The sequence below is a fragment of the Brachyhypopomus gauderio genome, chromosome 13, assembly GCF_052324685.1.
Source record: "Brachyhypopomus gauderio isolate BG-103 chromosome 13, BGAUD_0.2, whole genome shotgun sequence".
Taxonomy (NCBI): Eukaryota; Metazoa; Chordata; class Actinopteri; order Gymnotiformes; family Hypopomidae; genus Brachyhypopomus; species Brachyhypopomus gauderio.
In genome coordinates this window covers 4,984,721-5,001,435 of record NC_135223.1, presented here as the reverse complement: position 1 = coordinate 5,001,435, position 16,715 = coordinate 4,984,721, and the positions used below count along the sequence as shown (strand labels likewise).

The following is a 16,715-nucleotide window of genomic DNA, read 5'->3' as shown; positions in this document are numbered from 1 at the left end:
TGTAATTACTGTGGTAGGTATTCCAGACACTACCAAGGACAGACCATTGTCGTCCTAAATCTATCACAGAAGGGCTGGTTAATATATGACATCATTCACAATAAGCAGAAATGTTTGTTTTGAGATTCAACACCACTGGGACGTCTGCTTTACCTTCACAGTGATGTCTGAGATGTGCTGTGTTAGCAGCATCAGCTGTTTTTACGTGAAATACTCATTACCTGTTAACACGGGACCACTGAGAGGACACTTCAACCATTCCCTCTCATTCTGTAAGAAGCTTGGCTTGGGGCTTGCGGTTCAGAGACCTGGCCGTGGTCTGCCCTGTGTCAGTCTACCCACACCAGGACCGGGGCTTCAGAGACCTGGCCGTGGTCTGCCATGTGTCAGTTTACCCACACCAGGACCGGGGCTTCAGAGACCTGGCCGTGGTCTGCCCTGTACCTAGTCACACTCACCAAAGCACAGAGAAGGTGTCACAGTGTTACCTCTAATGCTGTACTATATTTACACCGGTGCTTAAAAAAGGAAGCATATCCTCATGTTGGCCAGCACACACACTCACACACACAGATACGCACGTGCACGCACGCACGTGCGCACACGTACATGCGCCGGCATACAGCCAAAGTTTCCATCTTAACATAATTCAAGTGGGGGCAGGCAGGGGGGAAGCATAAAGAGAGAAAGACAGACATCAGTCTCTCCTGCCTGTCATGCACAGCTACGACAGCCTTTAAACCTAAAGCTCACTGGCATTTGAAAGATTTTTGAGATTTTGTGGTTGTTGTTGTTGTAAGGCTATATCATGATTTAATGAGATTTTGAGAAAGAACAAAAGTTCAATCCAAAACATTTTAATACATCAGCCTAGTTTTATGCCTTAATATTTACAACAATATTTAACACAATAAATTATAATCAGTGTGTTAAAATAAAAGGTTTACATGTTCCAGTGTTCCAGTGACTCGTCAGTTTGATCCGATCTGCCGGATCTCTTCGGGTAGGAGCACAAGGCTCCGGCTCCGGGCATCTAATGACTACGCCGCAAACCGTGACGCGATCCCGGCTGATCTGTAATTGAGCTGCCTGTTGTGACTGGGAGTCCAGCGCCGTGATCCGGTCCGGTAGCATTCTCACGCCGCTAATGTTAATCGCTATTGTTTCCGTCGTTAGCTGTTCAGTGATGGTTCAACATCCCCCATTACTTAACATCTCTTATTATGAACTTGATCTTTTGCAGTCGAATAGAGAAGCTCTTCGTGACAACTGCTGCTGCCATCTCATTTGGTCTGATCTTTACTTGAGTGCCGTAGCTTGCAGGCTTCGTGGTGAAGGTGTCGGTCCTGCAGCTCGGGGCCATATTGTCTTGTTTCGCGAAACTACTAATCTGCAGATCATTTCCACATTTGAAAGCTAGCACTTGATCTGATTTTCCGTTCCCTGGGAATTGATTTCGCCGGCTGCGCAGTTCAAACACTTCACACAATGACCCTCGTTAGTCAGAACACTCATCATTTAAATCCACGTTATCCGACAGAGAGAGAGAGAGAGAGAGAGAGAGAGACTTTGTTATTACTACCCACAAACCCTAGAAGTGAGAGTAATAGTGACAAAAGGGTAGGCTATCTGAGATCCTTAAAATTGGGATGGGTGTCTGTGTATTAGCCAAGCTAAGCACTTCGCATTTAGCACTGATAGTGGTATTCATGAGCACTCTGGTTTGAGGCGTGCTATCCTGTCAGCCCATAAAAAACTTCATGACTGATGGTAGGAAGCGATGAGTGCTACTGTCTGTTTGTTGTTACCCTTTGTGGTAGAACTAACTAAAGTCTGTGAGTGCCATGAAGGTTGAAAGGTCTAGAAATAGGGTCTAGGGCCCCCATACTCAACAAACAGGTAGCAGACGCCCAAATGCGTTCACCCCCCCCCCCCCCTTCGACAGTTTACGCTAGACCCCCCCCCCCCCCCCCCCCCGTTGAATCAGTGATTCAAAAAATAAAATGTGGCCCGTCATCATTTCTATTTGAGTACCCCTGGTCTAGGGTCTACACTACACAGGGTCTACATTAGGGGTCTAGAAAAGGTCTTGGGTCTACATTATGTAGGGTCTATATTACATAGGGTCTACATAAAGGTCTAGAAAGTTCCAAGCTTTGAAGAGCTTTGCTCTACTCCCAGGTTGTCGGACTGGGAAATCAAGGTCTCGGTACAGAATGCTATTGTCATTCCATTTGTTTGGTTTGACCAAATCATGTATGGATCGTGATTCAGACCCGCACGCCGTCAGGACATCTTGGGCATTAAAAATGTAATGCCTGTGGTCTGTAGATCGCTGTGGGTGCCCTCTGGGTTCTAACTGTTGAGCTATGTTTGGTACCTCAGGATGCTGTAGATCACACCACAGATTTATGGCTTCACGGACCCCAGGTTGATCTTTAATGCCATTTATGACCTTCGAGATGAGACGTATCGTCCGTCGTTATGTAGCAGTTTGAGATTTATGTGTTCAGTTGTGCACATTGGGTTTAATCGCCACAGTGGGATCGTTGTATTCCATTACTGATCAAGGATCAGCCTCAGTGCATCATCAGCATCCTGCAGGGTGTGCGTGAGGCAACAGACGCTGACCCCAGAACAGTCCGCATGGCAGATCCCGTTAAGCAGCTTCTAATAGACCATTTGTGTTTAATAATGGGCAGCCGATCCTGTTTGCTGTTGACCTCCCAGCTGCTTACTGTAGTGAACAGACAGGCGAGTGGGAGGGGATGACTTTACAGTATATCGATCATTAATGCGTCCTCCAGTCTTTAACCGTACTTGCTTTAACAGCACTTGATGACCAGTGCGATTTTCGTGTGTTTCGAGGCTTGTCGTGAGGCGTGTCACAAACGCAGGCTATTTCTGCGGACCTCTCACGATGTCGTGTTGCGTTCTCGCTGTGCAATCCCGTCGATGATGCTGTCAGTTGTCATTGCGCCGCGAGTTACATAATGGAGCTCGATGAGCAATGCGGCTGTTGGGTACAGACAGCCCAGGAGAGTCGCAGGGCCAAATTTAGACGACGTCGAAACAGAACGAAGGTGGTGTGAGCATGGAGATGAGATCATTAGTCTCTTTCTCTCTTACTCACACACACACACACACACACATCCGGGCCAGCCTTTTGACTACGCTCTGTGCAGAAACCGATCGTTTCCCTGGCCGATGGGGTCCGGTGACATAATGCATTATAATGGCCAGTGATGTGTGGCTACTGACGGCCCTCTCGCTGAGCTAATGCAATCGATAGTGGGCCGGCCGTGTCCGCGAGCACTGGAAATATGCCCCGCCCATCATGGGGCCTCTTCTCTATCAACACTCACGTGCTGAGAGAGACTTGCATAAATCCTCCTGTTTCTTCTGTCCTCCATTTTGAATGTCCTTTAGAGCGACCGAGACACTGGAAGGTCACTTCACTATTGACCTTTTGCACGTGCGAGGGTCCAGCCAATCAAGGCTCTTCCCCAGCCCTTATTGACATCAAGGAAATGAACGGGTAGTTATTATTGAGCTATTAACGTTATTGGTGAATAGTAATAACGCTTCAGAATATACTGTCTACTATGGTTACGATATTGGTATTGCCATATGAAGGTTGTTAGATGCTTGAATGTTGTCTTATTGTTAATGCACCTAAACATATGTATCTTAGTTATAGAGGCTTTGGTGTGTTAGACCTCTAAGTAATAGGAACACCTTCTAGATTTCTGATTATTAGGCCAGAACTGTCAAACACACATATTTGTCTGCTCGCCTTCACCACAAAAAATGTGTGTCATTACTGGCAAATTAATATTTTGCAGACCATCTGTGCTAGACATTTTATATTTTAATATCCACTTCGATTTACACACAGGCGTTTAAGGCGTGAAATATTCATCATCTACAGAATATGAGGGGGCGGATCTTTGGGTTTGATATGCATCTTCTATTGGTCCGAGGGGTGGGACTTTAAACGACAGTCAGCGAGTTTTCTGCTTGTTTTCTGAGATTAGCCTCATCTGATATGCGCATAAATTAGCTGCACACTCCAGTATACAGTTGAAGGCTTCCTGTCCAGTTTTAAAGAATCTGGCTCGCTCCCTCTCGCTCTTCCTCAGGTGTTAAGATCGTGCCATCTGGTGAGTAGGCGGGACAGCCGGGATCAGGACAGGGGAGAGGGGCGGAGAGGCCAGGGCGGCCCGCCTGGGGTGGGCGGAGCCAGAAACGATGGACCACATGCCCGACGTGTCGCTAATAGAATGATGAATGAATGAATACACATGTGGTATTAAGTTTTAAATCCGTGTCAAAGGGCTTGGTTGTTACACCACTAGGGAACCCACCGCATAGCTCTAAAAAGAGAGAGAGAGAGAGAGAGAGAGAGAGAGCACTTTGTATTCATCAGCAGTGTTCATTACTGAGAATTCCATCTTTTTCCAATCATCTTGTCTCTTTACAGGGTTCAACAGAAATGAGGAACTCAAAGCTATCGAGGTCTTGCCCATTCTCAAGGAGAAAGTGGCGTTTGTATCTGGTGAGTTTGCCCCCTCCGCACGGAGGCACATCTCTGCTGTGCACTGATCCATGTTCACCGTCACGTTGTCCGCACTGGGCCTCGTCTACACAGCACACACCCATTGGCTCCTGAGCTGTAACCCATAATGCTTCACCAGGCAAAGCCAGGTGTGGTGTAAAAGTCAGTGGGAGGGGCTTATTTAGAAGAAACGAGTACGCATCCTGGCAGCTGGTGTGACGTCACAAGCCCTGCCTGTCCTTCGTGTGACACTGTGTAGGTCATCTGGTGAAGCCCAAGAAACCGTTTTGACTCACACCACGTGTCGCTGCCATGTTGTGTGGGGCCTCCACCAGCCTCCTGCTAGTGGCGGTGAAGGCACTGACTTCAGAGCACGCAAAAACACGACCACGCACGCCGTACATACAGCTGCCTCCTTGAAGTCAACGTCTCTTCATTGGAAAAAAAAAAGTAGCCATCAAACCAAAATTAGTCACGCGTATGCAAACAAATTACCATATTCCAAATACATATGAATAAACATGAGAGCGAAAGCATTTTTTTTCTCAATCAGCAAATAATGCTGGAGCATGTGGGTGGAGCTCCATCTGAAGGCGTCGGCAGTAACTGCAGGGGCTGTGGAGCGTAGCAAAAGCTTTTGATATATGGCAACCTCCGCTAGGCAATAAAAACGCTTAATGTTTTTGTTGACGTTTGTGATATTTGTGAAGGTGAACAGGTCTTGGTCCAAAGCGTAATTTCTTCACATCTTTGTCATTCATAGAATCAAATAATTATTCATATTTCTTTTTGATATTACGTTTAGCTTCTTGACTTTCCTCAGACCATCTATGCGTTGGCTGCTATGTTGCATGTAAACAAAGTCCTGTGGTGGAAATGACATGGGGTCATAGGTCAGACACTCACCATCTCATACGCACCGTCCTAATTTACTATTGTTTTCACGATGTTTTGTGGGCAGGGCGCGTTTTGAGAATGGACTGATCATTCTAGTTCAGCCAAAACAAAACCGTGTGTTAGTTGGAGTCAGATGGTTAGTTCAGGATCTTCTGTAAACACAGCACTTGTTTTAAGTGCCCTAACTTCAGCTCATCATGCTGCCAAAGCCTTTTTTCTGGACATATAAAAGAACATAATCTCAGTAATAATCCCAGTATCCCAATCTTGCTCAGTCTGAATTATTCTTTATTGTTCTGCCTCTGGTTTCATTTACTCCCTTGATTTACCGTAATATGTGGTTTATGTCACACAATGTCATATTACATCATGCCCTCTACATTGTGATACGTGTGGAACCAGCCACTGTGTGGCCCTATAGCAGTAGTGTCTCTCAGAGTGCTTGCTCTGATTGGTCTCTCTAAAAGAGAGGCGTGGCCCGAGACCTGGTGTTCTGCCCAGATTTGTACACGTGTGTGTGTGTGTGTGTGTGTGTGTGTGTAGGAGGCAGAGACAGGAGGGGTGGCCCTGTTCTCACCTTCCCAGCCAGGAGTAACCATGACAGAATAAGACAGGAGGATCTCCGACGCCTTGTCGTCTACCTTGCCGGCATCCCTAGGTAAGGTACAGGCGTGTGTGTGTGTGTGTGTGTGTGTGCAGCTTTGATTTCTGCATCACAGTTATGTGTGCCAATGCCAAGAATTCATACTGGGATGAGTGAGAACATCTCTCCTTCATCATAACATCTCAGGCTAAATGTGATGTAACACGTGGAGGTGCCAATTCTGTCTGCTTTTGTGTGTTTTGTGGCCAAATATCTGCTTTTGTATAGAGCGGTCTGAGAAGTCCATTCTGTAGACATATGTCCAAGTCTAGGAGGACAGACCTGCATGCGTTCCTGTTTAGAGAACCTTCGGGGAGGGAGAGGGACATTTGGGACAGGAACTGACTCCTGGGACAGCTGTCTGCTGCTCCGAGTTTAATGTCCTGCAAACAGCTTATAAGAGACATGCAAGCAGAAAGATGACTTTGCTCATGGCTGTCCAGTTCAAAATCTCTCTCTCTCTCTCTCTCTCTCTCTCTCTCTCTCTCTCTCTCTCTCGCTAGAATTTTCTCTTCAAAAACTGGAATATAGGTTTTTAGTGTGTGTAAGCAGGTGTTGGTGAGGGGTTTATATTAGGTGCGTAGAGACAGTGTTCCTGAACACAGCTGTTCTCTAGCTCCAGGGTTTGGGCTCTATGTCTGTACATTGTAAGGTCTTCCTTTGGGACTCTTAATTATAACTAGATAATCTTTAAAATAATCTGTATGCAATAGTGTATGACATATATAAGTTATTCATTGAAGAAATGTAATTGATCCTGTTATTAATGTATTTTTTGTGGTGAATATTATTGTGAATTTGCAGTGTGATGATGGGAGTCTGGGTGTCTTTCTCTCTTTGTCTGTCTTTCTGTCTCGCTTCCTCCCTCTCTCTCTCTTTCTCCCTCTCTCTCTCTTCCTCTTTCTTTCTTCCTCTCTCCCTCTCTTCCTCACTCTCTCTTCCTCCCTCTGTCTCTTCCACTCTCTCTCCCTCCCACTCTCTCTCTTTCCCCTCTCTTTCTCCCTCTCTTTCTTCCTCTCTCCCTCTCTCTCTCCATCTCTGTCTCTTCCACTATCTCTCCCTCCTACTCTCTTTCCCCCTCTCTGTCTCTCTTTCTCCCTCTCTCTCTCTCTCTCTCTCCCTCTCTCTTCCTCCCTCCCTCTCCCTCCCTCTCTCTTTCCCCCTCTCTCTCTCTTCCTCCCTCTTTCTTCCACTCTCTCTCTCCCTCCCTCTCCCGACCTCTCTCTCACTCTTTCACCCTCTCTCTCTTCCACTCTCTCTCTCTCCCTCCCTCCCTCTCCCAAATTCAAATTCAAATTCAAATTCAAATGGCTTTATTGGCATGAATTGTAAATAACAACTGTTGCCAAAGCAATATTAGAAAGAAAAAAAAATAATAATAATAAGAATAATAAATACATAAAATTCTTGTAGTGATACAACCAAATCAAAACAAAATGAGACAATACATATATACTAAAGTTAAAAATTAATAAACATGTTTACATATGGTAATGTGAATCATGTATTTACAGAAGTAACAGTAGGTGGGCTTTGTTCTCTGAGGGTGTGACAGTCGTGTACATATTTAGCTGACAGGTGAACACATTCTGGAGTTTCTCCCAAATACACACACATCAGATCTCGAGGTGACCCCAGTGTGTCCTCCAGTGAGGAGAGAGTGGCGTTTACTGAGTGGAGGAACTCCAGTCTGAGGTGTGTGTACCTGGAGCATGAGGAGAGAAAGTGCTACTCAAAAGTGCCCTCTCTCTCTCTCTTTCCCCCTCTCTCTCTCCCTCTCTCGCTCCACAGCGAGGAGGTGAGCCGCCACGGTTTCACGGTCATCGTGGACATGCGTGGCTCTAAGTGGGACTCCATCAAGCCCCTGCTGAAGATCCTGCAGGAGTCCTTGCCCTGCTGCATCCACGTGGCCCTCATCATCAAGCCCGACAACTTCTGGCAGAAGCAGAGGACCAACTTCGGCAGCTCCAAGTTCGAGTTCGAGGTGAGGCACTCCACGACCGCTCCGCCTCGCCCAAGGGGGAGTGGTTTGTTGTTTTACGCTCTGTGAAAGGATGGTAACGCTCCGTAGCGTGCGGGACAGGTGGAGGCGGGGAGCGGAGCTATATCCGGAATGGAGTCTGATCAGACACGAACGACGAATGCACTCAAACAGATGGAGCAGCTGTCTGGGCTTGGGTAAAAAAAACTAGGGCTGTTAAAATTAGTGTTTGACCTATTTAGGCGAAGGCAGAAGATTGATAGACCCACAACATGGCCAGCGCTCCGGCTAAAGGCCTCCAGACCTTCTGTTTCCTGTGAAGCTTCTCCAGTGAAGCCTCATGTAGTCCAAAATCACCATCGCACCATCACTGTTTTGTCTTGTGGTCAATAAGGCGTTTACTGTCCCTTCTCAAGTACATGAGGTTGTCCAATAACTCACAGTGTTCTGAACCTTCTGAGCTGGACAGGTAATAAGATGGACTTTGCTGACACTTTTTAAAGGAACTGAAACCCATCCGTGCGGTGGGACGCCCCCAGGGGCCTGTGGGAGAGATCAGCGTATCTGAATGTGCGTCTTTTTTTGCTGCACATACATGCAGTCACCAAAGCGATTTTTGGCTTCTCTTTAGTAAAAAAAACGGATAATCTGAGAAGGAGATAACTCCTGAACACGTCGTTGTTTAATCATGCTATTGAAATTTAAAAAAGCGCCATTTCAGCACGTTGGCAGCAGATGTGTTGGGACATGGAAAATTCCATAATTTCGCCCACCGAAGACATTTACTCAGCGATCCGTTGCGATATGAATCTGTACAAGAAATACCATGGAAGGGATGTACTAATACTTAAGGTCTCACTTTCTACTGTTTGACCCAACTGGGCCCACGTGGCCCACCTGTGGAGATCGTAAGAGGTTCATTCCACTCTGACCTTCTTGCAGACCATCATGGTGTCTCTGGAGGGCCTGTCCAAGGTGGTGGACCCATCCCAGCTGACGGCGGACTTCGACGGCAGCCTGGACTACGACCACGACGAGTGGATCGAGGTGCGCTTGGCCTTCGAGGAGTTTGCGGGCGGCGCCGGGCGGGTTCTGGCCCGGCTGGAGGAGCTCCAGGGCCTGGTGGCGCCCCGCGAGCTGCCCGGCGACCTGGAGGCCGCCCGCCGGGCCATGGAGGAGCACGCCTCGCTGAAGAAGCGCGTGGCCAAGGCCCCGGCGGAGGAGCTGGACGCGGAGGGGCGTCGCCTGCTGCAGCGGGTGGAGAGGGGGCGGGGCGGCGACGCCCACGGCCTCGCCCCCAGGGTGTCGGCGCTGCTCGACAAGCTGCACGCCGCCCGACAGCACCTGCACCAGGCCTGGCACACGCGCAAGCTCCGCCTCGACCAGTGCTTCCAGCTCCGCCTCTTCGAGCAGGATGCAGAGAAGGTGGGGCCCCAGGGGAAGGGGCGGGGTTTGGAGGGGGGGCGGGGTAGTCTGACAATGGAACGTACCAATATAATCGTAGAGTGGTGGGACTGCGTGCTAGGTGTGCTAAACTTACACTAGATTTCCAGGTTCGTAACACTTGATTTAAGTCCTCAGTCCCTCTCTACTCTTAAACATCACTGTATTTATTGTGGTGTGTGTTGGGGGCGTGCGTAGCAGTGTGATTTTATATCCCAGCATGCCTCTTGTTTCTCCTCCCCCACTCCACAGATGTTTGACTGGATTGTCCATAATAAGGGTCTGTTCCTGACCAGCTACACGGAGATCGGAGCCAAACACCAGCACGTTCTGGAGCTGCAGACCCAGCACAACCACTTCGCTATGAACTGCATGGTAAGAGCCGCGAAGAGGGGACCACGCCTGGACCCCTCCCTCCCTACACACTCCCTCCCTCCCTCCCTACACTCTCTCTCCCTCCCTACCCACTCCCTCCCTCCCTCCCTACACACTCCCTCCCTCCCTCCCTACCCACTCACTCCCTCCCTACCCACTCCCTCCCTCCCTACCTACACTCTCTCTCCCTCCCTACCCACTCCCTCCCTCCCTCCCTACCCACTCCCTCCCTCCCTCCCTACCCACTCACTCACTCCCTCCCTACCCACTCCCTCCCTCCCTCCCTACACACTCCCTCCCTCCCTCCCTACCCACTCACTCCCTCCCTACCCACTCACTTACTCCCTCCCTACCCACTCCCTCCCTACCTACCCACTCACTCACTCCCTCCCTACCCACTCCCTCCCTCCCTCCCTCCCTCCCTACCCACTCCCTCCCTCCCTCCCTCCCTACTCACTCCCTCCCTCCCTCCCTCCCTCCCTACCCACTCCCTCCCTCCCTACCTACACTCTCTCTCCCTCCCTACCCACTCCCTCCCTCCCTACACACTCCCTCCCTCCTCTTTCCCTCCCTAGGCCCTCTTCCTCCCCCTTCATCCATCGTTACACACCGCCGCGTGTCCCGTTTTCTCGTCGCCCTGATTCTGTGTCCGGCGTCACTCCACCGGTTCGGTCGCACGCTGCTTCCCCTGCCATGACCTTTGACCCGGTTCCTCCCTCCAGAGAGCCGTTTGTGCTGTGAGCTGCAGTATGAAAGGACAGAGCTCATAAAATAACACTCCCTATGTGAGGGGCCCTCTGGCTGCATTAGTGCATTAGAGAGATGGGGACAATGGAGTATTATTAGTATTGTTACTCTAATGCAATTATTATGTCTCTTGTAGTTTTAAGATAAGATATTATCAGTGTTGCAGCAGTATACAGTATACTGAAAATATAATAACAGTAATATAAAATACTAAAATATAAGTTGTATAAACAATAGTACAGTATAAGATATATAAAATATTGTAGGTAGTATAAAATAGTATGTACATAAGATATTGCACAGGTATTTAGTATTATTTAGTATAGTTGCTTTGGTTGTAGTGTTTTGTTTGTGCTTGACACATATGTGTGCATCACTGTTTCTTCTGTCTGCTGAAAGTCTTCTGATAGCTAGCAGGGAAGCGAACCTCCTGGTACCATCGTATGCCAAGATGACAGGCAATGGTATTCACCTGTGGTTGGCCATGGCAACAGCATGGGTTGCCGTGGCCCTTTGCCCCAGGAAGTGTCAGCAGCACAGCCTCCTCCTCTGATGGAGCCGTTCTGGTAGACAGATCGTTGGCCCTGAGTCATCTTAACACACAATAAACCAGCAGTGTGTGCGTCCAGGAGCGTTCTCCGTGTTTTTAATGATTCACTCCAGCTCTGCTCTCGCTGCAGTAAGTTGGATGATGATTGGATGATTCTCCAGATGATTCTCTGATGATACTGAGACTCTGGCGTGGGGTTTGGACTAACGGCAGTCTCACTCTAATCAGTCATTTGTGTCATTCTGCTCACATTCACCTGGGCTTGGCAGAGAGCCTGCGCACTAGAGGACTGTGATTCGCCTGCACCACATCCGCCCAGTCCCCCCCCCCCCCCCCCCCCCCAGACAGCGGGTCAATAGGCATTTTACGGTCCATGGTGGACTGGACGCTTGTTTGTGACCTTCCCAACAGACTCTAGTCCTCGTTTCTCCGTGACCACCGGGACGAGCGAGTCCGCAGAGAAACGCAGCGAACATGGTGATCAAAGAGAACCGCGTCACTCTGCGTGTTCAGAGCAGATCAGTCCGCCGGGCTCACGCATGAGACATAGATCCGTTTGTTAATCATGTCACCATTATTATTAAAGAGCGCAAGAGTTGCGCGTATCATATTGTATTAATTTCTCAGGAAGACTAATTGGAGTTTCACTGAATGTTACCTGCTAGCGGAGTTTCACCTTTCGCGCCAAAGTATTCCAGACATAAAACTATAGGAAGTCTGAATGGATCGTTTTGTTCCGTCGAGGTCACAGAGGTTGTTTGTTTTTTCCCCCCACCAATCAGAAGAAGCACTGTTCTCTGTGCCACGGTTTTGGAAATGTGATCTGTGTGTGTGTGTGTGTGTGTGTGTGTAGGAGCAACGCTGGGTGACTTGCTCTCCATGAGTTTCCGATTAATCCGCGAGTGGGCGGGGTTTCGGAGCGTGCGCACGGCGGCGCCCGAGGCGAGCGGAGTTGCCTGTCCCACAGATGGATGGAGCTGTGTGTGTGTGTGTGTGTGTGTGTGTGTGTGTGTGTGTGTGTGTGTGTGTGTGGAGCTGCCTGTCCCACAGATGGATGGAGCTGGGTGGGGTTGGTGGGGTGGATGGAGCTGGGCAGGGTGGGCGGAGCTGGGCGGGGCCTCGCCTCGCGCAGCCAAAGCAGGGCTCGCGCTGGAGGGCTCCACGTTTCTAGGCGATGTGGTCTACCTAAACGCTCCTCAGACCACCCAGACACGAGGCCGGGGTGTCGCAGTTCCGACATTATTATTATTCTCACATGTCAAAACCTTTTATTCTGTGTCTGCAACGTATGTTGCCACGTAATTCATCCGCATGTGCCAGAAAGAAACCGGAGAGCCATAAACCTTACATTACGTCGTTTTAATCATACGGTATCGTTTCGTTTTAACACCATTTATTTTAATGATTGGACAGTTATCGCCTGCTATTGGTGGCTGTGATGACCACCCAGCACGATGCACGTTGTTGCTGGTCACGCCTGGTAACGTAGCCCCGCCTCTTTGGCCCGTTCACGTGCGAGGCGCCTAATTATTTCCTCGAGCGCTAATGCGACCCGCGTGCTGGACGGATCTAGGCTAACTCATTAGTACATGCTGGAGAAGGTCTCCTCCGGGCAGCAGACACACCGAGATGTGTGTGTGTGTGTGTGTGTGTGTGTGTGTGTGTGTGTGTGTCGGAGCAGGATCGATTTGGGAACTGGGCAGATGTTCTTTGTCCTGGTGTCATTTTCACGTGATGTGTAATGAACGGAGCGTTATCTTTATTTGCTTTCCGTACACGACCGTTACAGCTGGTAGAGTAAAAGTTTATGCGTGAGTGTAACCGTAATGAAATAATTACATGACATTCAGTTATCTCTCACAGACCTATAAGAAAGATTATTACCTCCTCAAACCCTAACACACACACCCCCCCTCTCTCTCTCACACATACACACACACACACACACACACACACACACACACACCACAAAAGGGCAGCGAGAGGTCACCACCCCAACAGGGCGTTCCGCACCGACCCGCTCGGCCATCTTGTAGTCATAAGCGTGAACAGAATAACGAGAGTAAGCACATGGGCTTCTGCGTGTGTGTGTGTGTGTGTGTGTGTGTGTGTGTGTTCACCGCTCGTCTTCATCTTCGTCCAGCCCTGGACGGTCCACCGCTATGAAGAGGTGGATGGATGTTGGAGGGGTTCCCACAGTTCCAACAGCAGCCATCTGTGGGAGGTTCTCTGGAAGAAATACCAAAGAAACCCAAAACCATCATAAGCACCACTTACCAGAGTCATACCCTCCAGCAGAACGTCTCTGTCTGCTGTGTGATGTTGCATCCTACTGTGCCACACACCACACACACAAACCACACACACACACATAAGCAGTAGAGGCCAGGAATAGCCATGTACCGTTGGGTAGAGCAGGAGTGCTTCTCCGTATGTGTGTGTGTTTGTGTGTGTGTTTGTGTGCAAGAAACCATCCTGTTATTGTGGTTTGGGTGGAACAGCTGCACACACACACACACACACACACACACACACACACACACACACACACACACACACACACACACACACAGGCGTGTGAGCTGTCCTACACTTTCACGTCATCCCGTGTACGATTTAAACTCGCCGGCAGGTCCGAAGAACAATAACAAACACGACATCCTTCCCGCCGTTTCCTGCGTGTCCTGAATCAACGCCACGTCGAGATGTTCCTCATTGTTTTGTGCTGCGTCCCCGAAGCCCCATGAACACTGTTTCCTGAAGGAAACGATCGCAACACGCTTACGAGTACAAAAAACTGTGTGTGTGTGTGTGTGTGCTCCTCACAGAACGTGTACGTGAACATCAGCCGGATCATGACGGTGGGGAACCGTCTGCTGGAGGGGGGGCACTACGCGGCGCTGGAGATCCAGCAGGTGTCTGGACAGCTGGAGCAGGAGTGGAAGACCTTCGCCGCCGCCCTGGACGAACGCAGCACGCTGCTGGAGATGTCGGCCGGCTTCCACCAGAAGACAGACCAGGTGACGCACGCACGCACACACACACCTGTAGGCGCACACACACCTGTAGGCACACATACACATACACATACACACTCACACACACACACCTGTAGGCACACATACACATACACACACACACACACACACCTGCAGGCACACACACACACACACACACCTGCAGGCACACATACACATACACACACACCTGCAAGCACACACACACACCTGCAGGCACACACACACACACACACACATACCTGCAGGCACACACACACACACACACACACACACACACATCTGCAGGCACACACACACACACACCTACAGGAATATGTGCACACACACACCCTGCAGACGCGCGCACACATGTCCACACGTGCACGCAGATATGCATGCAAGCCAGTGCATACACACACACACACACACACACTTTTGCAGATGTACACATGCACACACACCCGTGCATACACACACACCCTCTGATGAGTAGTCTGTGGGTTTGTTCATTGTCCATAGATTAAGTAAATTTAGGACGCACATTTATATTTATATGTAAGTTAGCAAAAGGATGCAGGTTTTATACTAATGCGCTAGTCGCTGGTGGCCAATATGGTTTTTGCAGTGATATAATGATGAATTGGTAGAAAATATCCACGAAACTCTCACAAGAATATATTTAAACATAAATCCATATTCCTTCATCAAGGGGGTTTTTATAGGGGCTCTTGGTTTTAATGCATCTTTTAACTGTTTTAGTCCTGTGTTCAGAAATGCTACTGGAATATGGCTGTTAATGGCCTACACAGTCATGATCAGACTTGAGATCTGATGAATCCCCTGCTGATTCGACCACGAGAAGAGGAGCAGAGGTGTGTGTGTGTGTGTGTGTGTGTGTGTGTGTGTGTGTGTGTGTCTGTTGGCAGGCTTGGATAGCACATTCCAAATGCACCAAATGCTGTGATCTGGATTATAGTTTCACTAGACGTGAGCTGCTGAGAGAGAGAGAGAGAGAGAGAGAGAGAGAAAGAGAGAGAGAGAGAGAGAGAAAGAGAGAGAGGAGGAGAGAGAGAGAGAGAGAGAGAAAGAGAGAGAGAGAAAGAGAGAGAGAGAGAGAGAGAGAGAAAGAGAGAGAGAGAGAGAGAGAGAGAGAGAGAGAGAGAGAGGGTGATGCTGCTGCCACTGCTCTGCAGCCTGATCATTTGATTGAAACTGACTGATGACGGAATCGTAATTAGACCGGTGTTCTTCATTCTGCCTCTCAAAACAAAATAAAACAATAAACTCATAAATAAACCTCTAGAAGGCCAGAGTCTAGAGAGAAACGCTTTGGGCTTGTAGTATCTGTTCCACTGGGAGTAGTGCAGATTAAAGCTACGGTGTGTCATGTTTGCCATGGTAGGGATTAGTCAATCCGTACGACTGGGTTGACGGGCTCCGCTGGTCTTTGCTTTTCCCAGTAAGTACAAACGTTGTGAGTGTTGTCATGCACGACCACGGCAGTCTGAGGGAAACTCACTGCACTTTGGGTACACAGGGAGCGTTACAGAGCGTTAATAACCTACAGTGTCTCCAAAATCCCACATCTGTGGGCAGTGGAGTGCCTTGCATGCTGAATGCGCTCATGAGTGTGTGTGTGTGTGTGTGTGTGTGTGTGTGTGTGTGTGTGTGCACGTGTGTGTGTGTTCCCCAGTATCTGAGTAATGTAGAGTCGTGGTGTAAAGCGTGTGGTGAAGGCGATCTGCCCTCCGAGCTACAAGACCTGGAGGACACAATCCACCGCCACCAGGGGCTGTACGAGCACATCACCGCCGCCTACTCCGAGGTAGGCCCCTCCCACCACATCACCCGCCTACTCTGAGGTAGGCTCCTCCCACCACATCACCGCCTACTCTGAGGTAGGCCCCTCCCACCACATCACCGCCTACTCTGAGGTAGGCCCCTCCCACCACATCACTGCCTACTCCGAGGTAGGCCCCTCCCACCACATCACCGCCCCTCCCACCACATCACCGTCGCCTACTCCGAAGTAGGCCCCTCCCACCACATCACTGCCTACTCTGAGGTAGGCCCCTCCCACCACATCACCACCGCCTACTCCGAGGTAGGCCCCTCCCACTACAGTACTGCCACCTACTCGAGGTAATCCCCTCCCACCACAGTACTACCACCTATTCCAAGATAGGCCCCTCCCACCACAGTACTGCCACCTACTCCAAGATAGGCCCCTCCCACCACACGTAAGTAGGTTTGCCGTATCAGTCGTCTGTGGAGAAACCATCCTCCACCAGCTAACAGCTAACAGCCCACCTGACGTCCGCAGGTGAGCCAAGACGGGAAAGCGCTCCTGGACAAGCTGCAGCGACCTCTGACCCCGGGCAGCGCCGACTCCCTGACCGCCTCGGCCAACTACTCCAAGGCGGTGAAACCACGTGCTGGACATCATCCACGAGGTCCTGCACCACCAGCGGCAGCTGGAGAACATCTGGCAACACCGCAAGCTCCGCCTCCACCAGCGCCTG

At 49.7% G+C, this 16,715-nt stretch overlaps 1 protein-coding gene across 1 annotated transcript in view; it reads left to right on the top strand.

The window, feature by feature from the left end:
• Window positions 1-16,715, top strand: part of triob (trio Rho guanine nucleotide exchange factor b) — a 99,516-nt gene that overhangs the window by 31,257 nt on the left and 51,544 nt on the right. The window contains 9 exon segments of the mRNA XM_076971307.1: window positions 4,484-4,558; window positions 5,999-6,113; window positions 7,890-8,082; window positions 9,022-9,504; window positions 9,775-9,897; window positions 14,023-14,214; window positions 15,887-16,018; window positions 16,517-16,618; window positions 16,620-16,710. Of these exon segments, the coding sequence (XP_076827422.1) occupies window positions 4,484-4,558; window positions 5,999-6,113; window positions 7,890-8,082; window positions 9,022-9,504; window positions 9,775-9,897; window positions 14,023-14,214; window positions 15,887-16,018; window positions 16,517-16,618; window positions 16,620-16,710 (1,506 nt within the window).